General features: G+C 42.9%; 1 protein-coding gene across 9 annotated transcripts in view; it reads left to right on the top strand.

The window, feature by feature from the left end:
• ap3b2 (adaptor related protein complex 3 subunit beta 2) overlaps positions 1-27,620 on the top strand; it is a 248,611-nt gene that overhangs the window by 48,056 nt on the left and 172,935 nt on the right. For 2 of the 9 annotated variants that reach the window (XM_043680541.2, XM_087982115.1), the window contains exon 1: positions 19,444-20,276. The exons of 6 other annotated variants lie outside the window; for them this stretch is intronic. In XM_043680541.2, coding sequence (XP_043536476.2) covers positions 20,053-20,276 — 224 coding nt within the window. In that variant the 5' untranslated portion in view covers positions 19,444-20,052. Of the gene's footprint in view, positions 1-19,442; positions 20,277-27,620 lie in introns of those variants that run through there. One more of the 9 variants, XM_087982114.1, reaches the window with a different exon arrangement.

Below are 27,620 nucleotides of genomic sequence, written 5' to 3'. Positions count from 1 at the left end.
ACAAGTTGGGACTCAACTAATTCAAAAATCAGAAGTGATTTTGTTGAAGAAAGAAAGAATCTTAAAGGGGCTTGACAAGGTAAATGCCAAGAGGATGTTACCCATCCCTTCCCAAGCTAGGGCTAGAGGGCATAGTCTCAGAATTAAGGGGTGCCAATTTAAGACCAAGATGAGAAGGAATTTCTTTCCTAGGCTCAGAGTCAGACAGCATGGAAATAGACCCTTTGATCCAACTAGTCCATGCTGACCATGTTCCAAAACAAAACCAGTCCCACTTGCCTGTGTTTACCCCATATCCTTCCAAACCTTTCCTATTCAGGTACTTATCCAAGCAACTTTTAAATGCTGTAGCTGTACCTGCATCCCCTGGCAGTTTATTCCACACATGAACCACTTTAAAAACATTGCCTTTCGTGTCCTTTTTAAAACTTTCTCCTGTAATCTTAAAAATATGCTTCCTATTTTGAACTCCTATCATCTTGCTGTTCACTCCATTTATGCCCTACATGATCTTATAAATCTTTGTAAGCTCACCCCTCAACCTCCTACACTACAGTGGAAAAAGTCCCAGCCTATCCCTATAACTCAAATCCTCCAATCCCTGCAACACCTTGGTAAATCTTTTCTGAACCCTCTCTAATTTAGCAAAATCCTTTCTAATGCAGGGAGACCAGAATTGCACACAGTACTCGAATAGGCCTCACCAACGTCCTGTACAAACTCAACAAGCTGTCCCAACTCTTATATTCAGAGGTTTGAGCAATGAAGAAAGCATGCTAAACATATTCTTAATTATCCTGTCTACCTGGAATACAAATTTCAAAGATTATGTGCCTGAACTCCTTAGTCTCTGTTCCATAACTCTACCCAGAACCCATTAATTGTATAAATCCTTGTTTGTTTTACCAAAATGCAATTCCTCACATTTATCCAAATTAAACTTTATCTGCCACTCCTCACCCACTGACCCAATTGATCAAGATCTCTTTTCTCAGAGGGTTGTGAATCTTTGGATCTCCTTGCCACACAGAGCTGTGGGGCAAAGTCCTTATCTACTAAGGCTGAAGAAGATAGACTCTTGATGTGTAGGGGAATCAAAGGCTATGGGGAAAGAGCAGGAAAGTGGATGTGAGGAGTGTCAGATCAGCCATGATCCTGTTGAATGGCAGACCAGCCTCAAGGAGCTGTACCTTTCACTCCCGTTCTTATTTATTATGATCTTAGAATCATAGAGAGATATATAGCATGGAAACAAACCTTTAGGTCCAACTCGTCCGTGCCGACCAGATATCCCAACCCAATCTAGTCCCATTTGCTAGCACTTGGCCCATATCCCTCCAAACGCTTCCTATTCATGTACCCATTCAGATGCCTTTTAAAATGTTGTCATTGTACCAGCCTCCACCATTCCCTCTGACAGTTCATTCCATACACACACCATCCTTTGCATGAAAACGTTGCTCCTTAGGTCCCTCTTAAGTCTTGCCCCTCTCACCCTAAACCTATGCCCTCTAGTTTTGGAATCACCAACCCCAGTGAAAAGACCTTGTGTATTTACCCAATCCATGCCCCTTATGATTTTATAAACCTCTAAAGGTGACCCCTCAGCCTCCAAAGCTGCAGAGAAACAGCCCCAGCCTAATCAGCCTCTCCCTTTAGCTCAAACCCTCCAACCCTGGCAACATCCTTGCAAATCTTTTCTGAACGCTTTCAAGCTTCACAACAACGTTCCTATAGCAGGGAGGCCAGAATTGCATACACTATTCCAAAAGTGGCCTAACTGATGTCCTGTACAGCTGCAGCATGACCTCCCAAATCCTATACACAATGCTCTGACCAATATGGAACAATGAACCTGCACTCCAAGGTCTCTTTGTTCAGCAATATTACCCAGGACATTACCATTAAGTGTATAAGTCCTGCACTGATTTGTCTTTCCAAAATGCAGCACCTCACATTTATCTAAATTAAACTCCATCTACCACTCCTCGGCCCATTGGCCTATCTGAGCAAGATCCCGTTCTAATCTGAGGTAACCTTCTTCGCTGTCCACAACGCCTCCAGTTTTTGTGTCATCTGCAAACTTACTAACTCTATCTCTATTGTTCTCATCCAAATCATTTATATAAGTGACCTAGCACCAATCCTTGTGGTACACCACTGGTCTCGGGCCTACAGTCTGAAAAGCAACCTTCCATCACCCCCCTCTGCCTTCTACCTTCCAGCCAGTTCTGTATCCAAGTGGATAGTTCTCCCTTGCTAACCAGTCCATCATCAAGAACCTTGTTGAACACCTTACTGAAGTCCATATGGTCTGGCCTCCTTAATCCTTCAAAAGAACTTCTTCAAAGAACTCTATCAAGTTAGTAAGACAGGATTTCCCATGCAAAAGTCATGTTGACTATCCCTAAATCAGTCCTTGCATATCCAAATATATTTAAATCCTGTCCCTCAGGATTCTCTCCAACAACTTCTTTGTCTTAAATGGGACAAGAAGCAGTTGCAGGATTTCCTCAGAATTACTATTGTACTGCGGTGTACATTTTATATTGTTTGATTCTTAAACATCTTTGAGGTGAATGTGTGGCCCAATAGACGGTCTCTTTGGAGGTCCATGATGGCCTCTGTGTATATTTTCGCTACTGACAACAGATGGCAGCAATGACCTGCATGTTCACAATCAGGAACCAGTCACACACAACAACATGCAGCATATATAACAAAATAAAATGATGCAAGGTGCTTCACAATAGTGTTTATTAAGCAATATTTGACACCACAGAATGATTATATCCCATAAGGAGGCCATTCCGTTACCAAGACTGTGCTGGCTCTCCGTAGAAGGAATTAATTTAGTCCCACTCCTCCGCCTTCTTTCTGTTAAACATTCTTAAGCTAACAATCCAATTACCTTTTGAAAACCTCAATTTCCCTACCTTCACCACAATTTCAGACAATGCATTCTATTCTCTCACTTGCATGAAAAAGTTTATCCTCTTGTCGCCATTGCTACTTTTGCCAGTCCCTTTAAATTTATCCTCTCATTCATGATCCTTTTACTAATGGGAACAGTTTCTCTCTGAAACTGTGTCCATATCCCTCCTGATATTGAACACCTCAACCAAATCTCCACACAGGCATTGCTTCTCCAAGGACATCAGCTATCAGCCAAGGTTTATTTGATGTAAACAAAGTTGCTCATTGATGGAACCTTTCTCTTGAGTTAAAGCTTGAATTGCATAAAATGATATTAGGATAGATGAACATAAGAACATAAGAATGAGGAGGAGTAGGCCATAGTGTCATAGAGTCATTCACAGAAACAGGCCCTTCAGTCCAACCAGTCCATATCGACCATTGTCCCAAACTAAACTAGTACAACCTGCCTGTGCTTGGCCCACATTCCTCCAAATATTTTATTCATGTACTTACCTAAATGTCTTTTAAATATTCTAACTTTGCTAGTTGTTTTAAGCAGGTGTAACGTGGATATTCCAGGAGAGATGCCACTGGTCAAACCACTTAGTTTTAAAAACAAAATTTATTTCCAAGATTACTGAATGAAACACAAACAACAAAAATCAGAATATTGAATGAATTCTCCAAAAACCCAGCAGATCATCCCAAGATAATGATGCTGTTTCAAATACTTGCAACAATCCCCCTAAATACCCCTTGGCATAAAAGGTAAAAACAAACATAGCTTCTTACAGGGTAGAAGTCAGAGAAAGTTACCAGCCAGGACTTGCTCCTTTAGGTCCAGTAGCTTTTTTCACACTACTGCTAAAAACCAAACCAAACTAGAGAAAAGCTGAGCTGGCAGAACTAGCCACTTCCCTGTCCTTGTACAGGTGTTTCTTTTTTAAAAACTTGAAAGCCTTCTGCCTGAGACAATATCTATTAGCTATTATCAAATTGGCCCCAAAACACTACACCCCAGACTTTTTGGAGTCTGTGTCGTTTATGACCTCTCTGAAAAAAAAGCCAAGGACTGCATGACCTTGTTAAAGGAGTAGCTTCATTACAGACCTCATAGAATAGTTCCCTCATTGGGACTGTTAATCTGGTCCAATCAGGGAGCCTTGGCTGATAGATAAAATGCAGAGTGAGAAAGATTCTGGCACACTTGAGAGCTGGCTCTGAAGAGCTAGTACTAGAGTAGGGGATTCGTGTAAATGAAGGGTGACTTGGTGAAGGGATACCAGCCTCTGTGGAGTTTTTCATATCCTCAATTTGAACAACTACTTCTCCTTTGACTCCTTTCACTATCTTCAAATAAAAGGTGTGGACATGCATACTCGTAAGTGCCCCAGTTATGCCTGTTTCTTTGTAGGTATGTGGAATGTTCCTTGCTCCAGTCTTATTCAGGCCCCCACTCACAACTCTTTCGCTGGTACAACAATGTCATCAGTGCTGCTTCCCTGTCTCATCCAGAATTGAAAAATTTAATCAATTTTGCTTCCTGCTTCCAACTTCCACCCTGCTTTCACTTTTACCTGGTCCATCTCTGACTCCTCCCTTCTCATCCTTAACCTCTTTATTTCCATTTCTGGGGATAGGCTGGCCATCTATATCCACTGCAAACCCACTGACTCCCATAGTTACATTGACTATACATCCTCACACCTTGCTTTCTGTAAAGACTCCATTCCACTATCTCAGTTCCTCCAGTTCTGTTGCATCCGTTATGATGATACCAGCTTCCACAGCAGGGAGCGGGGTGAACCTTCAAAACATTCACCTTTTTTCCTCAACTGATAACTCTCTACTAATGTAGTTGACAGACTCTCAGATGTGTCCAACCCATCTCCTGCACTTTTGCCCTCATCCCTTTTCTTCCCACCCACAGCACTGATCGGGTCCCCCCCGGTCCTATATAGGCCAGTGTGCACAGGGATGTTGGGGAAATGGGACTTAACAGTGAGTTAAGTCAAAAGCAGGAGGAGTTTTGTTGATCTCAAGCTTTTGAATGCAGAGAAGCAGAAAGGATTGAGTTGGTGTATTCAAGCTGAGAGGTAATAATGGCATAAGTGAATGAGTCGGCAAGAATGAAAGAAACTATGAAATGGATGTGAAAATAGGTCATCTTCCCAGAATTTGGTTGGAGTACTAGAATCAACCCGAACACTCATAAAGATGTTACTGAATAGTCTGTCATCACAGTAACCACAAATTAAATTAATAATCATACAATCAATTTCTCAAATTTTGTTACATGTTGGAATGAATTTGCATGAACTTTTGTGTTCAGTTTTTTATAATGTAGCTTTACATTAAAATATATTTTAATAATCAGATTGATATTATCCCATATGGAAAGTCTTTTCAGTTCTGTAATTATGTGAAATTATTCAATTTCTTCCTGATGTGTCACACTATTGAATGGAACTCTCATTTATAAACCATCCCCATTCTGAAAGAAGATTCTCCAAGGGTATCTCTAATGGAGTTAGACTTTGAACACCTCCCAATCAGCCAAGGTTGGTATGTAAACTGGAGCGTGTTACACAAAATGCTGCTTGGATGTGCTCGAGGCAGACTGAAGAGAAGCAAACACTGTTCAATTCACTCTGCTGAATCCTACCTTAAGAAAAATAACATTTTGTTATTTTTTGTTATTTTGTTAGTGTTTACCCAAAACCTAGAAATATATAATGCAAAATTAAGCTAATAAGCCCATTCTAGCTGTGCTAAGGTTCATTTTTATAAGGGTCACTTCCCCCCCAATTCCTGTTCTCTTTAACATTCTACCCAGTCTAATTCTACTCTTCACTGTCAGTTCCATTTCCCCAATATCCCTTTAATATTCCATCCAGTCTAAATCTAACTCTGCCATTCACTCACTCTACCTAATAATATCCCAACCAATCTATCCAGACTCCTGTTCATTCTCTGTATCCTTAAATATTCCCCAGTCTAATCACACTCTCCGTTACTCCCTGCACACTTTAATATCCCACCTTCCCCATCCTGAAGAAGGGCTTATGCCTGAAACGTCGATTCTCCTGCTCCTCAGATGCTGCCTGGACTGCTGTGTTTTTCCAGCACCACATTTTTCAACACCTTCCCCATCATGCCTTACACCCTTTACTATCCCACCCAATCTGATTCCACACTCACCCTCACATCCCCAATCCTTTAATATCCCACCAAAACTAATTCCACTCTCCAGCTCACTCCTTTTATCCATTATCCAACCCAGTATAATCCCCCTGTTCCACCGACTCCCTGCACCCTAAAATATCACAGCCACTCTACTCCCTATCTACCTCCCCTCCCTGTACACTTTGATATCTCACCGTCTAAAACCACTCTCTCCCTTCACTTTCCACACCCTTTAATATTCCAAGCAGTCTAATCCTACTCTCATGCTCACTCCCTGTACCCGTAATATCCTACACTCCCTTCACTTCCTAGACTCTAAGCTTTCCCACTTAGTCCAATTCTACTCTGCCGACACCATTTAATATTCTACTTAGTCTAATCCCCTCTGCCTCTTACTAGCTGCACTTTTCATCCCGGCCAGCCTATCACCACTTCTGCTCATTTCCTCTGCCCTTTAGTACACAGCCTAACTAATCCTATTCTGTCCCTTAATTTTAAAGGAGCTTTTCAGAGGTATCCAAGGGTATCTCTAATGGATTCTGTTGTACCTTGTGGTCCAAGGTTCCACATTCTCACCTTTCACCTCACCAGCCTTCACATGCAAAGAATAATCCTCGGTCATTTTCGCCAACTCCAACACGACGCCACCACTAAACACATCCTCCCTTCTCTCCCCCGTCTGCATTCCGCAGAGATTGTTCCCTCCGGGCAACCTAGTCCACCCCTCCATCACACCTAACACCTCTCCCATCACACACGGCACCTTCCCATGCAAGGTGCAACACCTGTCCTTTTACCTCTTCCATGCTCACCATCCAAGGCCCCAAACATTTCAGATTAAGCAGTGTTTTACTTGTACCTCTTTCAATTTGGTCTATTGCATTTGTTGCTCCCAATGTGGTCTCCTCTATATCGGAGAGACATAACGCCGACTGCGTGATCGCTTTGCTGAGCGCCTTCGGTCTGTATGCAATCAGGTCCCGAACCTTCCCGTGGCTTGCCTCTTCAACACACAATCCTGCTCCCATGCCCACGTGTCTGTCCTTGGCCTGCTGCAATAGAACATAGAACATAGAAGAATACAGCGCAGTACAGGCCCTTCGGCCCTCGATGTTGGGCCGATCCAAGCCCACCTAACCTACACTAGCCCACTATCCTCCATATGCCTATCCAATGCCCACTTAAATGCCCATAATGAGGGAGAGTCCACCACTGCTACTGGCAGGGCATTCCACGAACTCACGACTCGCTGAGTAAAGAACCTACCCCTAACATCTGTCCTATACCTACCCCCCCTTAATTTAAAGCTATGCCCCCTTGTAATAGCTGACTCCATACGTGGAAAAAGATTCTCACTGTCGACCCTATCTAAACCCCTAATCATCTTGTACACCTCTATCAAGTCACCCCTAAACCTTCTTTTCTCCAATGGAAACAACCCCAAGTGCCTCAGCCTTTCCTCATACGATCTTTCTACCATACCAGGCAACATCCTGGTAAACTGCCTCCACATCCTTCCTATAGTATGGCGACCAAAACTGCACACAATACTCCAGATGCGGCCGCACCAGAGCCTTATACAACTGCAACATGACCTCAGTACTCCGGAACTCAATTCCTCTACCAATAAAAGCTAGTACGCCATATGCCTTCTTCACCGCACTATTTACCTGGGTGGCAACTTTCTGTGTACATGTTCAAGTGAAGTTCAACGCAAACTGGAGGAACAGCATCTCATCTTCCGACTAGGCACGTTACAGCCTGCCAGTCTCAACATTGAATTCAACAACTTCAGATGATTATCCCATCTCGACCTCTGTTTTCATTCATCTCCATAATTTAATTTCATTTATTTTATTTTTTTTACATTTTTTTCCACTGTTGTGTACCTCTTATTTCTTGATTGTCTCTCTCTCGCTCCCCACTCTCTCATCACCTTTTTCCTCTCCTCTTCCCCCTTTGCTACCCCCCCCCCCTGCCATATTTTGTCACATAGCACTGGCTTCAGCCTTGGTCATTCACAGCTCCTAATCTCCCTATAAACTGTCTATGCACTGTCATTATCACCTCTTTATTGATACCTTTGCTTCTGGAGCCATGACTCACCTTCTCAGCCTAGTATAAATACCTCCCTATTTCCCCCTTTTTTTAGCTTTGACAAAGACTTGAAACATCAGCTCTTTTCTCTCCTTACAGATGCTGAGATTTTCCAGCATTTTCTCTTTTGGGGTCCACATTCTAACGTGTCCTGTGTGAATATGGAATTCTGGGCCACAAACTGAAACTGTCATGACAGGGCGGCATTTTCACATGAACACAATTGAATTCCAGAAATTACTTAAAGTGAGAAGCAATCTGTTACCATTGACCTAGTCACAACCCTTCAAATTCCGGAAACCATTTTATCAGTTGACCTATTAACCTTCTCAATTATATTAAATAAAGCCTAAGATTCTCTCGGTCTCTTTGTATAAGTATAGCCACTTAGTTTGCTAACATTCTGCTCGATCTACCCTCGACCATTGCTTTTGATGTTTTTTTAATCAGCCTGTTCCGAGGTGTTGTGATACACCTTCAGCACAAAGTGGGACTTGAACCCAGAATAGTAACACTACCACTGTGCCACAAGATCCCTCCATTGCACTCATACCATTCCAGAATTGAACATCCATTTGTTGTCTAACTTGTGCAAGGTCAGAAATGCTGTCTCAACTTTGTGTTTTACACTTTAAAATTCTCTTTTCCCTGTCCTTTTGCTGTTCTATGTTATCTAAAGTCTTCCAATTGGCTTTCCTAACTTTGCACGCCAAGATGTTGTCACGTTTTCTTTTACATTTGAACTGATAAGTGGTTCTGAAACTATTGGATTGCTGTAAAAATCCAACTGGTTTGCAACTGTCCTTCTGAAGAGAGAAGACGTAGTTGAGGACTCTTAACTGAAATGACTACTCAGTTATTTTGAATTGCTACAAAGCTTCAAAAAGGTAACCCATCACTACCATCTCAAGGGCAGATGCAGTAGATGTCTACACTCCCAAGGTACCTGTCACATGGAAAAGCCAAGAAAAATCAGTAAAGCTTGGAAGTTATGGCATTGCTGCAAACTCATCCAGCCTACTTTGTTGTGGAAATCCAACTCAGGCCACTTCCATGATTTTCAAACTTTACTGGTTTTCTCCTTCTGCTATTCTGTGCTCACCTGCAATATTTCACAATACTCCCCAAATCCACAACCTCTACTACTGAGAATGACAACGACAGAAGACAAATGGAAGCATCACTATCTTTGGTCATTGATGTCCACACCTCGCATCAATTTGACTTGAACTGTATTGCCATCCCTTCTGTCACTGGGTCAGCATCCCTTCCTAACAGCACTGTGAGTATATATACACCCTGAGGACAACAGAGGTTCAGGAAGGTAGCCCAACAGCACTTTCTGAAACGACAGCTAGAGGTGGACAATAAATGCTGGCTGACACAGCAATGCCTGCATCCAATGAAACAGATATGAAAAAGAAAGGTTTGCCACAACTCGGTGGGAAACACTAATCCAAATATTATACCTTCAAGTCTAACTGCAGGAAAATAATGTAAATCAAAGTATCTCCAAAATAAATCCATTCGCCTCATCTTTCAGTTGCTTTTACTCCTGCTGTTTGTTCATAAGTCTAGCTGTGTCCACTGTCCCATTTAATTTCCTATGCCCCTTTAAGTGGTCCCTTCTCAAAATCTTTTCAAAATTCATATAAACCATGTCATCTGTATTTCATTTCTCTATTCTCTAATATTTTGAAGTTTACTGAGGTTGATAGTTAGGACCTGAATGAACCTACTTAACTAGTTCCAAACTTAGAATGTTTTATATTTTAAATCACTTTAGTTCTTCAAGAACTGAAATACAACTAACTTCATTATCAATTCCGTGTGTTATCCTAAACTATTGCTAGATAATTGGATCTTTTCTTTCGTTGCATTTTCCAGTATCGGTGGTAATTGCCCAGGTGCTTTGGCAGTAATATTGGTGCAACATTTTACCTTAATGATCAAGATGAAGGAACTGGAGGCATTCTGGCTAAGTTTGAAGACGATACAAAGATAGGTAGAGAGAATTGAGGGGGCAGGGAAGCTGCAGAAGAACTTGACAGGTTAGGAGAGTGAGCAAAGAACTGGCAGATGGACTATAATGGGGGTGGGAGGGCAGTGTGAGGTCATGCACTGTTGTATAAAGAATAGAGGCATGGGCTATTTTCTAAATGGGGAGAAAATTCAGAAGTTTGAAGTGCAAAGAGACTTGGGAAGGGAGATGGACAGGTAGGACAGTTCCATCCTCCTCTCTGACCTATCATCTTCAGCCTCACCTTCATCTGCCAATCGCATTCCCAGCTACCTTCCCATTTATCTCAGCCCCCCTTGGGCCAGAAAAACCTCATTCCTGATGAAGGGCTTATGCTCGAAACATCGATTCTCCTGCTCCTCAGAGGCTGCCTGACCGGCTGTACTTTTCCAGAACCGCATTCTTTGACCCTAAAATATTTATTCTTGTCATTAAACTAGTTAGCCATTCAGCCCCTTGAAGCCGCTCTGCAAATCAGTGAGATCATGTGTGATCATCTGCTTCATGAAAAATATTGAGATGTGCAGGAAAATGCTAGTGTGTAGAGATCTATCAACAAGACTTTAAAAACTTTAAAGAACTAAGCCTCCGCAATCCTCTTAGAGAATTCCAAAGGCTTGCTACCCTCTGATTGAAGACATTCCACTTCATCTCAGTTCTTCATTGCCTATTTTATATTCTGAGACTGTTTCCCTTAGTTCTAGACCCCACAGCCAGAACAAATATCCTTCCTATATTCTTCCAAGACTCGACGGGGTAGATATTGTAAGTGGGAATGAGATCACCCCTCAGTATTCTAAACTACAGATAAAAGAAGCCCATAGAAAAATCCCTCCATCCCAGGAATTAGTTTGGTGAACCTTCTTTGCATTCTTTGTGGCAAATATATATTTCCTTAGATAACTGCACACAATGTTCTAACTTGGTTGTATCAAAACTCAAATTTCAGTAAGCTCTCTTTATACCTGCACTCATCTTTTTGTAATAAATGCCACCATATCATTTGCCTTTTTAATTGCTTTCTGTACTACATTAACATTCAGCTACTCATGAACAAGTACACTCAAGTCCCTTTGAAGTTCAAATACACCCCAACTTCTCACATTTAAGAAATATTCTGTATTTCTGTTTATCTTACCAAAGTAGATAACCTCATATATCATATGCCATTTTTAATGACTCCCTGAAGTACCTTTGCATCCTTCTCAAAGGCTCACACGCCCATCTATTTTGTATCATCTGCAAACTTGGATATAATACATTTAATCCCCTCATTCAAATCATTAATATAGATTGTGAATATTTAGGGCCTGAGCATTGATCCTTGTAGAACCTGTCAATGTGACAATGATGCATTTATTCTTATTCGGTTTTCTGTCAGCCAGTTCTCAATCCTGAATATTCCCATGTGCTGTAAATTTGCAGAGCATCCAATCCCATTTTCCTCTTCTGAAAAGAAAGTGGATTTATTGAGAAAGTAACTAGTGTATATGCAGGGAATTTTTAAACTATTATTCAGTTTAGATTCTTTCTAGATATTCACTAATTTTACATTATTTTAGTCATAAGATGACTGCACACCTTCAAGATTTTTTATTATTGGTGTTCATTTTCAGCTGTTTACTAATCTTAAATATATAAAGGAGCATTTTTTTTAAATGCAGAGGGGTAAAAAACACACACTGTAGATGTGCTGAATGTTTGAAGATGGTGTGTTTAGGATTTTAATTGGTCAGTTTATTGGGAGCTTAAAATTTAACTCTAATTTGTATTCCAACCCCAACCCTAATCCCAGCCCTCCAACCTTGAATGAAACCCAAACCTCAGCTGTAACTCTTACACCAAATCGCATCCTAATCACCCCCTAATCCTAAGTAGTGCAATTCCAATCACATTTTGGGAGCACAATGCACCCAAATTGCACCCAAAATTGAAACTTGCACTCTGATGAACAAGATTGAGCAGAAAATGGATTCCTGTATAGCACCATATATTGCTATTCACACTTTAGCCAAGACAGGTGTCCCAATTTCAGATTACACTGATATTGGACTATACCCACCACTAGAACCCCAATGATCCCGTATTCCCCTCAGGTGCGATGGGTAAAAATGACTGTTGTTACCTCACAGCTGAAGAATAGGAGGCATTACAATACCTACCCACCACATGCACAACTTTAGCCTGAGTGACAGGACAGAATGTCAGCATCAGGGTTAATATCAGGATGACTGTGTCTTGAGCAGATCTGTTGCAAAGTCTCAATCAATACCATCACAGAGATGTGCATATCATCTGACTTTACAACTTCTTAATCCATCCATTGTTGAATCATATGATTCCAATGGATGCCTAGCTGATTCCCCTATAATCTACCCTCTTGTAAACTAAAACTCTGCTGCTGTTTCTAAACTTGCACCAACTGCAATTCCTTCTCAGTAACCTGCATTAGCTCCTGGTCGAGCAGAGCTTCAATTTTAAAATTCCGATCCCTGTTTTGAAATCCCTATGACCTTGCCACTCCCTACCTCTAATTTCCTCTACAAGCCTAGGAGATATAGTCATATATCATAGCTACAGGCCCTTTCGGTCCACAATGTCTATGCCGACCAACAAACTATACAAAAAAAAGCACCAAACTATACTCATCCCATTTATCTGCACTAGGTCCATATCCTGCTATGTCCTGGCATTTTAAGTGCTTATCCAGATGCCTAAATGTTGCAAGAGTATCTGCCTCCATCACTCTCTCAGGCAGCGCACTCCATATTTTTACCACCCTCTGGGTGGAAAAAACCTTTCCAGAGATCCCTTCTAACACATCTCTATGACTCTAAACCACTTAGTCCTTACCTTAAACTGATGCCCTTTGATCGGAGATGCATCTGCCATGGGGAAAGGTCCTCAAAATCTACCCTATCTATGCCTCATAATTTTAGATAGATCCCTACAGTGCGGAAACAGGCCCTTCGGCCCAACAAGTCCACACCGACCCTCCAAAGAGCATCCCACCCAAACCCATTCGCCTACCCTACTACTCTACATTTACCCTGACAAGTGCACCTAATCTTCACATCCCTGATCACTATGGGGCAATTTAGCATGGCCAACCACCTAATCTGCACATCTCATAGATTGTGGGAGGAAACCCAAAGGAAATCCACACAGTTGTGGGGAGAATATGCAAACTCCACACAGACAGTCAGCCAAAGTTAGAATCAAACCCAGGTCCCTGGCGCTGTGAGGCAGCAGTGCTAACCACTGAGCCTCTGTACCGCACTATTTTACATTCCTCAGTCAGCCTGCGACTCCATTTCCAAAGAACTATGAACATGCATTCCAAGGTCTCTTTGTTCAGCAACATTCCCCAAGACATTCGCAAGGAATTAAGGGCCACAGGGAGGGTGCAGATAAGTGGAATTGAAATGCCCATCAGCCATGATTAAATGGCGGATTGGACTTGATGGGCTGAATGGCCTTGCTTCCACTCCTATGTCTTATGGTCTTATACTTAATGGTAAGGTCCATAAGACCACAAGTCCTACCCTGATTTGATTTTGCAAAATGCAGCACCTCACATTTATCTGAATTAAACTTCATCTGCCACTCAACAGGCCCTTTGGCTCTCAAAGCCTGAAACTGTCTTCGCTTAAAATAATCCACATCCCACTATTCCCTTCCTATTCATGTAGTCGTTCAGGTGCTTCTTGAATGCTTCCATCACCACCTCCGGTAATGCATTCCAAGCACTTACCACCCTTTGTGTGAAAAATGTGCCTCACACATCCCTTTTAAACTTTCTACCCTCACACCCTGAACCTGTGTCCCCTAATGATTGACCCTTCTACCCTCCATTCTATCCAGGCCATTCACAATCTTATAAACTTCTATTAAGTCACCCCTCAACTTCCTGTGTTCCAGTGAAAACAAACCTGTCGATCCAACCTTTCCTCATAGCTAAAATCCCCCATACCAAGCAACATCCTTGTAAACCTTCTCTGTACCCTGTCCAGATCCTTCTGGTAGTGCGGTGACCATGGGCGTACACAATATTCCAAGTGTGGCCTCACTAAAATTGTATTATGCTCAGCACAACTTGTCTATCCTTATACTCAATGCCCCTTCCAATCAAGGCAAGCAAGCCATAAGCCTTTTTTACTACCTTACCTACCTGCACTGCCACCTTCAGTGATCTGTGGACCTGCACACCCAGATCTTTCTGTATATAAATACTCCTAAGGGTTCTACCATTCACTGTACAATTCCTACCTGTACTTGACTTTCCAAAATGCATCGCCTCATATTTATCTGGATTAAACTCCATCTGCAATTTTTCTTCTCATGCCTCCAATTAATCTATATTCTGCTGTATCCTCTGACAATCCTCCTCACTATATGCAACTCCACTAATCTTTGTATCATCCACAAACTTACTACGTAGACCAGTTACATTTTCGTCCAAATCATTTATGTAGATCACGAACAGCAGAGGTCCCAGCATTGATCCCTGTGGAACACCATTAGTCACAGCCCTCCATTCCGAAACACATCCTTCCAGCGCTACCCTCTGTCTCCTATGACTAAATCAATTCTGTATCCATCTTGCCAGCTCATGCCTGATACCATGTGACATCACCTTTGGTACCAGTCTGTCATAAGAGACCTTGTCAAAGTCTTTACTGAAGTCCAGTTAGACAACATCAACTGCTTTTCCCTCAATCAACTTTGTCATCGCCTCAAAAAACTCGATCAAGTTAGTGAGGCACAACCTCCCCCTGCTCAAAACCATGCTGTCTATTGCTAATAAATCCATTTGCTTCGAAGTGCACATAGATTTTGTACCCGAAAATCTTTTCCAATGATTTCCTTACTACCAATGTGAGACTCACAGGCTAAAGATTTCCAGGATTATCCCTGCTACCCTTCTTAAACAGTGGGACAACATTTGCTATTCTCCAGTTCTCTGGGACCTGTGGCCAAAGGGGATACAAGGATATCTATCAATGCTCCAGCAATTTCTTCTCGTCTTCCTCAATATTTTGGTTGCAATCCCATGAGGACCTGGGGACTTATCAACCTTAATACTTTTTAAGACGCGCAACGCCTCTTCCTTTTTAATAGCAACTTGATTTAAACTTGATATTCCCTTCCCTGAGATCATCTTCCACCAATTATTTCTCTTTCATGAATATCGTGTTAAAATACTCATTTAGGACCTCACCTATCTCTTCTAGCTCAACACAGATTCCCTCCTTTGACCTTGAATGGGCTAAACCTTTCAGGAGAAAGTGAGGACTGCAGATGCTGGAGATCAGAGCTGAAAATGTGTTGCTGGAAAAGCGCAGCAGGTCAGGCAGCATGAAGAAGGGCTTATGCCCAAAACGTCGATATCATTCCTGAAGAAGGGCTTATGCCCGAAACGTCGATTCTCCTGTTCCTTGGATGCTGCCTGACCTGCTGCGCTTTTCCAGCAACACATTTTTAGCTCTGGGCTAAACCTTTACCCAGCTACCTTTTTTGCTTTTTGCTATTGACTTTTCATGACCCCTTTTAGCACTTCTAATTCCTTAAGTTCTTTCCTACTTTGTTATGTACTTCAAGGGCTTCATCAGTTCCCAACCTCCTAGACTTTCCTTTTTCTTTCTGACTAAGGTCATAACATCCCCAGTCATGCAAGGTTCATATAACTTGCCATACCTATTCTTTACACCACAAGAACGTGCCACTCCTGAATTCTTATCAATTGCCCTTTGAAATACTCTCAGATTTGTAGATTTATCCTCAAACCACGTCCAATCAAATTTCTCCAGTTCCTGCCTAATATTGTTGTAGTTCGCCTTTCCCCCAGGTTAACACCGAGGACTGCTGTTATCCCTATCCATGAGTATCTTAAAACTTACAGTATTATAGTCACTACTCCTGAAGTGCTACCCCACTGAAACTTCACTCACCTAGGTGGGCTCATTTCCCAAAATCAGGTCCAGCATAACCCCTTCCCTGAATGGATTGTTTTCATACTGTGTTGAGAATCCCTCCTGAATGGTCCTGAGAAATTCTGTCCCATTCAAGCCCCTAGGACATAGCGAGTCCCAGTCAATACACTCCTTGGTTCATTGGCCTATCTGATGCCGTGAGCTGCCTGGGACCTGAAAATCTGGAATCCCTCCTTTGCTTAAACCTCTTCACCACTATCTCCCTTTTTAATATCTGTCTTAAAGTCCACCTCAGTGGCCAAACTTTGGATCATCTGATCTAATATTTATGGGGCTTGGTGTCCCATAATGTTCCCACAGGTTCATAATGTTCCTGTGGGGCCCCTTGGGATGGTTTGTTCGGTTAAAGAAGCTATACAAACATAACCTGTTGTTTCATGTTTTGGAACCGTCATGTGGAAGGATGTGCAATGTTGGTGGGGTGGAGTTGATGGGAAGTGAGGAGCAGGTCAGGGCTGCTGCTGAGCTTGAAATGCAGCAGCTCACAGCCTCACATTGACTGTTAAACAGGAGTTCTCTGGTCAAGCTGAAGACAGTCAGCAAGTGCACAAAATGCCTCTGACTAGACAATGCTTAATTCTGTCTGACTGGCAGCTCCTCTATCACGGAGGTCTTAGACGACAGAACACAGGAGAGGCTGGACCAGCCGCTATCTCTGGACGAGCTGACCAAGGCCCTCGAGTCCTTCGAAAAGAATAAAACTCCTGGAAGCGACGGCTTACCGGTCGAGCTCTGTTCTGCTCTGTGGGACTTGATTGGCCAGGACCTGCTGGAGGTGTATGTCAGTATGCTTCGGGCAGGTACCATGAATGAATCCATGAGGAAAGGCATCATCACCCTCAATACAAGCGGAAGGGGGAAAGAGGGAGAAACTCAAAAATTGGAGACCAATCTCACGGTTGAATGCGGATTACAAAATTCTGTCAAAGGTAACCGCCAACCGGGTCAGGTCTGCTCTGGGGTCAGTGATTCACCCTGACTAAACTCGTGCTGTACCGGACAGGAAGAGCGCTGAGACTCTCGCATTCCTCAGGGATACGATCGCCTATGTGCAGGACAGAGGGTTAGACACCTGCCTGATCAACCTGGACCAGGATATCACACAGCAAAATGAGAAATGTTCTCTCCAAAATGGGCTTTGGGGAGGGAATCTGCAATTGGATCAGACTGCTCTACACCAACATTGTCAGTGCAGTCTCAATCAATGGGTGGGAATCAGATAGCTTCCCAGTCAGATCTGGAGTCGGGCAGGGCTGTCCTCTCCTGCCTTGTTTGTGTGCTGCATAGAGCCTTTTGCTGAGTCCATCAGGAAGGATGCGAGCCTGAGAGGGGTGACTATTCCTGGCAGCTGGGGCCTGCAGGTTAAGGCCTCCCTGTACATGGATGACGTCGCCGTTTTCTGCTCGGATCCTCTGTCCGTGCGCAGACTCAAGTGCATATGTGACCAGTTTGAACGGGCCTCAGGGGCCAAGGTAAACCGAGGCAAGAGCGAGGCCATGCTCTTTGGGAACTGGGCCGACCAATCCTCGATCCCCTTCACAGTCAGGACCGACCACCTGATGGTGCTGAGTATTTGGTTCGGGGGGGGGCTGGGGCGTGCGCCAAGTCTTGGGAGGAGCATATCAGCAAAGTGAGGCAGAAACAGGGCAGATGGAAGCTACGGTCGCTCTCCATTGTGGGAAAAAACCTGGTCATCAGGTGTGAGGCACTGTCAGTTCTGTTATACATGGCACAGGTCTGGCCTATTTCCAGAACCTGTGCTGCTGCAGTCACCCAGGCCATCTTCCAATTTATATGGAGGTCAAAGATGAACTGGGTCCGAAGGGACTTGCTGTACAAAGATCTGGGCAACGGGGGAAAAAATACACCCAATGCCACCCTCACCCTGATGGCGACCTTGTGGCTGCATCAAGCTGTGCGTGGATCCCCGGTACGCAAACACCAAGTGTCATTACGTACTGAAGTTCTACCTGTCCCCGGTGTTGCGAAGGATGGGCCTGGCCTCGCTGCCGCGGAACGCTCCGAGTAGTTGGACTGTTCTGTATCACCTGTCCTTCGTGCAGAAGTTTATGAAGAAAAACACCTTTGACCACAAGTCCATCAGGAAGTGGTCAGCACGTAGTGTCCTTGAGACCCTTCGGGAAAAGGAGAGGGCGGATCCTATCGAGCAGTTCCCTGAGCAGAGCATCAAAGCCATTTAGCAGAATGCCTCATCGCCAGAACTTTCCAACAAGCACCAAGACATGGCTTGGCTGGTGGTGAGAAGGGCTCTGCCTGTGAGATCCTTTATATCTGTCCGGACTCTCAGCCGCACCACATGCTGCCCTCGAAGCGGCTGCGGGGGTGGGGGTGGGGGGGGGGGGTTAAAAACGAGACTGTCACACACCTCCTTCTGGAATGTGCCTACGCAGAAGAAGTCTGGAGAGGAATGCAGTGGTGTTTGTCGAGGTTCGTCCCGAGCAGCGCCGTGACGCGGGACTCCGTGCTCTACGGTCTGTTCCCCGGGACACACACCAGACGAACATCAACTGTGTCTGGAGGATCATCAACTCGGTGAAGGACGCTCTCTGGGCGGTCTGAAACCTGTTGATCTTACAGCTGAAGGAGTTGACCCTGACTGAGTGTTGCAGACTGGCACATTCCAAAGTCCAGGACTACGTGTTGAGGGACGCACTGAAGCTTGGGGCAACTGCCACCAAGGTGCGGTGGGGAAAGACCATCTTGTAACATCTGCCTGCCTAAGAAGAATAGGGGGCCCACGCAGTCATTTGGGCTCTGCTGACGCTTCAGCTAAATATATGGACATATGATTGATTGACGTACAGACCTGTATATACAGATGATAAATTCTGATCTCTGTATGTAAATGTATGGCATGACCAACTGTACAGACCATCAAATTATTTTATGAATAAAGTATATTTTTGAAATAAAAAAAAGACTGGCAGCTCCACCCAGTGGAGGCGCTTCAACTGATTTCCCTCTGATGGCTGAGAGATCAGTTTGGCGAGAGTACCCGTGTGTGGTGTATGTGTGTGTATAGAGCAAGGGTGTCAGATTTCTCCAAAAGCCTTTGGTATAATGTTTCCCCAGGACTTGAGTGGCTGTGCTGTGTTGTGATGTGTAGGAGGTCTGCCGGTGGGAGTCAGTATACTTGCCTTGCGATTGCTGACTCACACGTCAATGGGAAGAACTGGGAAGGGGAGGGGAAAGGGGAGAGCCTGTAAACGTGGCTGAGAGTGTAGAAGCAGAAAGACAGGGGCTGTGAGAAAGAAGCAGCTCAGAGAGAGGGATAGCGGCAGATATAGAGAGATTCTCTCTCTCTGTCAGTCTGAGTGTAAGAAAGAAAGAAAGATAGATACATAGAAAAACAGGCAGAGAAAAACCAAGAAAGAGAATCAATTTTAGTTAAATAGAACGAGACAAACGAGGAGGAACAGAGTGACACACATTCATAGAAAAGCAAAGGAAGAAAGAGAGAGAGATGCAAAGAAAGAGGTAGACACAGGCATAGAGGGGAAGAAAGATAGAGACATACACATAGGCAGAGATAGGTGGAGACATATATAAGCAGAGAGAGACACACACCAATTCACAAACAGAGACACCAGGAAAGTGAAATAGATAAGCAAATAAAAGCAGAGGAGAAAAGAGAGAGAAACTCAAGGAAACATCTTTATAGACTGAGAGAGACAGAAGAAAATAGACAGAGAGAGAAAACAAAGTAACAAAGGTGGTAAGAAGATTTGGGAGCTTGATCTGTTACTGAGCCTCCATCACACCAGGATTTGCTCCAAGTGAGTGTTCCACTGAGCAGGCAAGCAGGAACGTCTAAGAATGAAGCCGATGCAGAGGTTACTGCAGCTGCCAGTATCAGCTGTCAACTTGATCAAGCCGCTGTGCCAAGAGGAAACCAAGAGTCCAGTGCTGACCTCGGAGGGTGGCCAGCAGAACTGGTACAATGCGGTTCAGCCAGATGAACTGAAGCTTTTGAAAGCCTCACCAGATCCTGAACACCAGAGTGAAGAGCCAACTGAACCTGGCCAGACACAACCAATCCGGTAGGACACTGGTGGATGGCTGTTCCTATAGGGGGCACATTGAAAAGAGCAATAATCCTTCAGATTTTTTGGAGGCGAGATGGGGAGTCAGTGCGTGGGCCATTTAAGTTGTGTTTCCTTTTAAACTTTTGCATGGCAAAAGGTGTCGATGTATCTATAGTCTGTCGGAATTTTTGTGATTACCATGAGGCCATCTGTCAACACACCTTAAATGAACCATTGACAAAGTCCCTTGTCTGCTAACCCCTCTCCAGCTGCATGATGTTGCAAGATTTCTTTGCCTTCAAATACTGATTTGATTTTAGTCACTCCATTGACAGTCCTGTCTTCAACTTCTTGGGTTGTAAGCATTAGAAATTATTTCTCTAAATCTTTTGACTTTGCTCTCCTCCCTTAAAACATCTATTAGCTATCTCTTTGACTTTTTCATTATTTCCTTAGATACTGGAATTGGCCATAGCAGATGTAGCTGTAAACTACCACTTCAGTCATAACTAATGTCATAGAGTCATAGAGATGTACAGCACAGAAATAGACCCTTCAGTCCAACTCATCCATGCCAACCAGATATCCTAACCTAATCTAGTCCCATTTGTCAGCATTTGGCCCATATATCTCCAAACCCTTCCTATTCATATACCCATCCAATGCCTTTTAAGGCTGTAATTGTACCAGCCTTCACCACTTCCTCTGGCAGCTCATTCCATACACACACCCACCCTCTGAGTGAAAACATTGCCCCTTAGGTCTTTTTTAAGTCTTTCCCTCTCACCCTAAACCTATGCCCAGTAGTTCTGGACTCCCCCACCTCAGGGAAAAGACATTGTTTATTTATCCTATCCATGCCCCTCATGATTTTATAAACCTCTAAGGTCACCCCTCGGTCTCCGATACTGCAGGGAAAACAGCCCCAGCCTATTCAGCCTCTTCCTATAGTTCAAATCCTCCAACCCTGGCAGCATCCTTGTAAATCTTTTCTGAACCCTTTCAAGTTTCACAACTTCCTTCCAATAGGAAAGAGACCAGAATTGCTCGTAATATTCCAAAGGTGGCCTAATCAATGTCGCAACATGACCTCCCAACTCCTATAATCAATGCTCTGTCCAATGAAGGAAAGCATACCAAACACCTTCTACACTATCCTATCTACCTGCGACTCTACTTTCAAGGAGCTATGAACCTGCAATCTAGGGTCTGTTTGTTCAGCAGTACTCCCGAGGACCTTACCGTTAAGTGTATAAGTCCTACTCTGATTTGGTTTTCCAAAAATACAGCACCTCACATTATCTGAATTAAATTCCATCTGCCATTCCTCAGCCCATTGGCCCATCTGATCAAGATCACATTGTACTCTGAGGTAACCTTGTTCGCTGTCCACTATACTTCCAATTTTGGTGTCATTTGCAAACATATATGTGACATAAACAAGAAATGCACAACCGAAAGTTAACACAATGTCAATAAATAGTTTACATTTGCAGTGATGTGGTAAAGAATCAAATAAAACAGCTTTTGTTTGGGTGATCGCATGAGATAGGTTGGACAGGCGGACAGTTGAAAAATCATTTAAGATGGAAATGATTTTTTTTCTCTCAGAGGGTTGAGAGTCCCAGAGAGCATGAGGGGAAAATCATTGATCAGTTTAAGTCAATGAATACTGGGGGAGCTAAGAAAATGGAGTTGAGGTCACAATCAAATCAATGTCATCTTATCAAATTGCAAAACAGGCTTGAGAAGCCACATGAACTACTTTTACTCCTATTTCAAATATTCATAATTGCTCATTCTTGATGAGCTAACACAAGTCATACTCCCCAGGATTGATCATGGTATTAAAAGAACTGCATCTACAATTAAGCTTGGACTCTTTCACAGCATTCCATACTACTTGTCGTGCTGGAGATATCAAGTGTAGTCAGCTCACCATGAATGGAGCGGTGATCTTCTGAGCAATCAGGAACGTACGGAACAGGAGCATGAATAGGCTATTTGATCCAGAGGGAGTTGATGCTAATGACTGGGATCTTGACTGTGATGAAATGTAGAAACTCTAGAGGTTCTGCTTCTGCTTTGATTGGGCCAGCATCAGTGACAAACACCAACATTTCCAAATGTGGTTAACAATGTAATAACGACCAGAGAATCTAGTTTGTGATGTTGACTGAAAGATAGATATTGTCTTAGCCACTGGACATAGTCCTTTGTTTTTCTTCAAACTAGTGCACGGGATCTTTTATATCCACTGGAATGGGCAGATGGGGTCTCAGTGTAAGATCACTCTTGAGAGATAGCACTGTGACATTGCTGGATTTCTTCAGTACGCCACTGCAATGTCAACCTTAATTCTTGCGCTCAAGGCTGGAATGGCAGTTAACCTTATGTTTCAGAGACAGGAGAGCAACCAACCAAGCCACAGTTGACTTCAGTGTAGTTGCAGCCACATATGTTGTTGGCTGTTGCCAGGGGCCTTGGTTCTGAAACAAGGATGGACCAGCACCAGGGCAATGACATCTGACCCTGTGTAGAAGGAGTTGGAGACCACAAAACTGTCAGCAGGCTCGCAGCCACCTTCATCATGAATGTTGGGTGCAGCATGCATATAGAGTTCGTTTGGTGCAGTTCACTATCCATCTTATCTCAGTCTATCAGCAAGCGAACAGCCTGCAATAAAAGCAAGAGTGCTGTTTCCAGGGCTTGGTGGGTGGAACAGAATGCTCAATTCCAAGAAGGTGAGGTTTATTAGGGTGGTAACTAAGCCAACATAGAGTCAGAGTCATAGAGATGTACAGCATGGAAACAGACCTTTCGGTCCAACTCATCCATGCCAACCTGAGGTCCTAAATTAATCTAGTCCCAATTTGCCAGCACTTGGCTCATATCTCTCTAAACCCTTCCAATTCATATACCCATCCAATACCTTTTAAAAATATTATAATTGCACTAGCCTCCACCACTTCCTCTGACAGCTCATTCCATATACACACCACCTTCTGCGTTAAAAAGCTGCCTCTTAGGTCTCTTTTAAATCTTTCCCCTCTCACCTAAATCTATGCCCTCTAGTTCTGGACTCCCACACCCCAAGCAAAAGACCTTGTCTATTTACCCTATCCATGCCCCTCATGATTTTATAAACCTCTACAATTATAAAAACATTTTTGCACGTTGTTCCCAAATTACTTTATAACCAGTTACAATGTACAAATTAATGGGTAATAACTTAATTACTTAATAACCAAACTAGGTTATTCAAACCAGCTTAGAAACTAGTGTGGGCATATCTCCTTGGTGTGAGATTTTGTTACTGTTATTGCTCCTGTGAAACTCCTTGGGATTTTGTTTCTGTTCATGATGCTATATAAATGAAAGTTGTTATTGCTGTTATTGTTTTGGAACAGGCAGAAACAGGAGCGCAATGTGGCAGGGTGTGCGCCAGGGCAGGAGGGAATAGTCAGAACTGTCAGGGTTTTCTGCTGAGTTTGGAATGTAGTTGCTTGGTGTGCCTAGTTGACCACTAATCCAGAACTCTGCTGCTTGGGATGAAGGTAAGTGAGTGAGGGTTCTACATTACATAATTTGTCTGACTAGCAGCTCTACCTGATGCGGAAGAGACTCAATTGACCTTCCTTCTCTGACAGATCTGGCTTATAATTAAGCAGTAGAGGGAAAAGGAACTTTCATTTATGTAGTGCCTCTTATAATCTCAAGATATCCTAACACTCTGCAGCCAAGTAATTACTTGTTTGAGGTATCTTCACTGTTGTCACACAGGGAATATGTTGCCAATTTATGCACAACTAGCTCCCATAAATGGCAATATGATGATGACCAGATAATGTCTGACGGTGTTGTTGAAGGATGGATAATTGTCAGGGTATCAGGGATACCTTCCCTTTTCTTGTTAAAATTAGTTCTATGACATAGAAACATAAAAATAGGAGCAGGACTGGGTTTTTCGGCCTTTGAGCCTTTCTGCCATTCAGCATGATCATTGCTGGTCCTTTATTTCAACACCATGCATTCACTCTTTCTTGACAGTTTTAGATCCAGCTGAAAAGATAGATTGAACCTCCAAAACAGCGAAATTCCCTCAGTGTTGGACAAACTTGATTACATGCTGAAGACTGGGACATGAATCCAAAACCACCTGGACACAGAAATAAGCATGTTAACCTTTGAGTCACACCTAACTATCAGCCATAGCCAACTCACAGACAGCCAAGCCTTAGGCATTTGGTGAAATCGTTAGTGCAATGTATCATCCTTTTGCCATTGATCCAAGACTGTGTTACATATGGTAATAGCTCCAGCCTGAGTAACGGTTTCACTCTGGCTTTACTTTTTACAGTCAGCTATTAATTGAAGCCTGCTGGGCATCATGGCAGTTTATAAAAACTGCATCTCCAGTAGTCTAGTCACACTGTATGGATTTGAGTGATGTTGACTGGATGTTACCAAGAATTCATAAACTGTCCTAGGGAGCTGGGAGGAAATAACAGTACAGTCATAGAGCAAGATTTGCATTTATGCAGCAGCAGGAGAGGGCCATTCATCCCATCAAGCCTGTTTCAACATTCTGTTTGATCACATCTGTTCTGTACCTCCCTTTAAATTCTCAAATATGTTACAATTTTGTCACAGAGGAAAATAGTTTATACACAGCAAGCACCCATAGGCATCCATGAAATAAACGAACAGAGAATTTGCTTAACGTTGTTTGAACGATAAATATTGACCAAAATACCAGGAAGAATTCCTCATCTGTTAATTATGTGAACTTGTTTGCCTTACATGTTTTCAACTAATTAATAACTGACTGAGGAAATAGGTGGGTCCTGAACTAAAGGACAGCATCATTGACAGTGCTGCATTCACACTGGAGTGTCAATCTGTCCTCAAGTCTCTGCAGGGGGCTCAAATCCATCATCGTCAAAAATTGTGATGCTGGAAAAACACAGCAGGTCAGGCGGTATCTGAGGAGCAGGGGAAATCGACATTTTGGGTGTAAGTCCTTAATCAGGCTTATGGCCAAAAGTGTTGATTATTCTGCTCTGTGGATGCTGCCTGATCTACTGTCCTTTTCCAGCCCTACACTATTCAACTCTAATGTCCAGCATCTGCAGTCCTCACTTTCTCCTCCAGCTCGAATCCATCACCCACATTGTGAGATGAGAATGACATTACATGTCAATGATCGGTATTTTGAGCAATATACTGACTGCTTTTTTTTGTTTAAAATATAATTTGCAATTTAACTGAAAAAACAAGCCAAAAAAAAGTCTTTACAACTGCATTCACTTGAGGATATCTTGTCCTCTAGTGTCTCTATTTCATGCTGAAGGTCCAGCCTTTTAAAGGGCATGTAGTATGGAGAGAAATTATTCACTGACATGCCTCAGCTAGTCTGCATTATCCATAAATGATAGGACAGGCCTGGTAATCACCAAAACCTTCCATAATGAGCTAGAGTAACCCTAGCCTCAATTGAAATGGGCAACTTGTGTCTGTTTACCAGGCCTCATCAAGCTTTACACAGCTGTCTCAGTGGGATTATGAACCCATGACCTCACTGAACTCGCCTAGGTCTGTGGTTTAACCGGTCCAGTGATATAACCATTACACCACCATATTCCCTATTCAACCCAACCACCACACCCCCCCACCCCCAAATTTTCACTCAGTCAAATTACTGCATCTTGAATATCAGACTGACGTTTCTATGATAAAAGCAAAGCATTGAAGATGCTGGAAATCTGACAATGTCTTGAGTCAAGTTCTGAAGAAGAGCTATAATGGGCTTGAAATGTCGACTGTGTTTCTCTCTCCACAGATGCTGCCAGCCCTGCTGAGTTTCTCCAGCATTTTTGTCTTTGCTTTAGACTCATGTTGTTCACTGAAACTGACACTGAAATAATGAGGTAGCAATTAAATGAAATGTTCTACATTTGCAAGTATGTTATTTTTCTTGGAATGTCCATTAACATTCCCCAAAAGTGCAATCACTAGCACATAATAATTTGTCACACTACTATTTGTAGCTTTAAGATAATATGCCACTTCCTGTATTAAAATGTGAATACATTGGTCATCATTGATTCATTGTGTTAGGTAGAACTTAAAAAGGTGCTATAAAATAGAAGGTGGAACTCTTGAAGGGGATGCAGGAGCAGAGGGACCTGGATGTATATGCGCAAAATGCATTATAAGTCATTTCCAACCTGAGATCTCTCTTATTGATTGAGGACAAGTTGCCTAGGATATCTGAAGAAGGTGTTGAATTTAACATAGAAAAAAAAGTATCAGTTGATGCATTTTGGCAGAATGGCTAGGAAGAGGCAATGTAGACTTAATGTAGGACAGTGGCACCTGGAGCTGCTTGTGTATCCATCTTTAGAGATAACAGGACATAGTGAAAGAGTAATTAGAAATCAAATGGGGTCTTGGGCTTCAAAAAGTAGACATTTGATCCAAGAACAGGGAAGATGAGATGAACCTTTATAATGCTTTGTTTAGGCCTCACCTAGATTGATAGGCCTCAACTGGTTCTTGCCACCACACTTTAGGAAGGATGTGACATCCTTGAAAGGAAACAGAAGAGCAGAATGGCTCAAGGGATGAGGAATTTGACACGGTTGAGTTGAAGAAATTGGAGCTGTTCTCCTTAGAGCAAATGAAGTTCAGAGATATTTGACAGTGGTATACAAGATTGTGACAGGTTGGATAGAGCAAACAAAGAAAATCTGCTCCTATTAGCTGCTGGTATAAAATGTATGGTGACACAAATTTAGAATTTTGGATGTGAAATGCAAAGTGAAGGTGAGGAAGAACTTTTTTGCACAGTGAAACAAAATTGATAATTTCAAAAGAAAATTGGATGAGCACACAGGGCAATAAATTTGTCAGGCTGTGGGGGCAGAGTGGATAAATGGGACTGACTGGACTGCTTTGCAGAGCCAGCATGGACTTGATGAGCTGAACCGTCTTAGGTGTCACACTGACTCTATGACCCAATTATACTGGTGTTGCCTTGAATTGGGGAGGTCCAAACAGTAAAGCCGGTTGGAGGCAGAGGATGGGGGTGTGGGAGGGCAGTTTGATTCTTTTATCCTGTTGGGCTTGGTTCATTTTCAAGCTCAAGGCCTGCTATTCCCAACCTTTCAAGATTGAATTGGAGTTACTTAAGATGAATTCATACCCTGCCATGTGCAAAATCCCAGAAGGGGCATTGGAAAACAAAATTAGCTTTTTGAGATATTTTTCAATAATTAGTTATGAAAATGTTAGTGAAGATTAGGCTGTTTTGCAGAGCTGGTCAGTGTGGGGAGGAAGCCATGTAATGGAACCTTC

The sequence above is a fragment of the Chiloscyllium plagiosum genome, unplaced genomic scaffold, assembly GCF_037043375.1.
Source record: "Chiloscyllium plagiosum isolate Xiang-an unplaced genomic scaffold, Cpla_swu_hap1 HiC_scaffold_42, whole genome shotgun sequence".
NCBI classification, from domain to species: Eukaryota; Metazoa; Chordata; class Chondrichthyes; order Orectolobiformes; family Hemiscylliidae; genus Chiloscyllium; species Chiloscyllium plagiosum.
The sequence above is the reverse complement of the archived record's forward strand: the minus strand, read 5'-3'. Positions and strand labels throughout refer to the sequence as shown.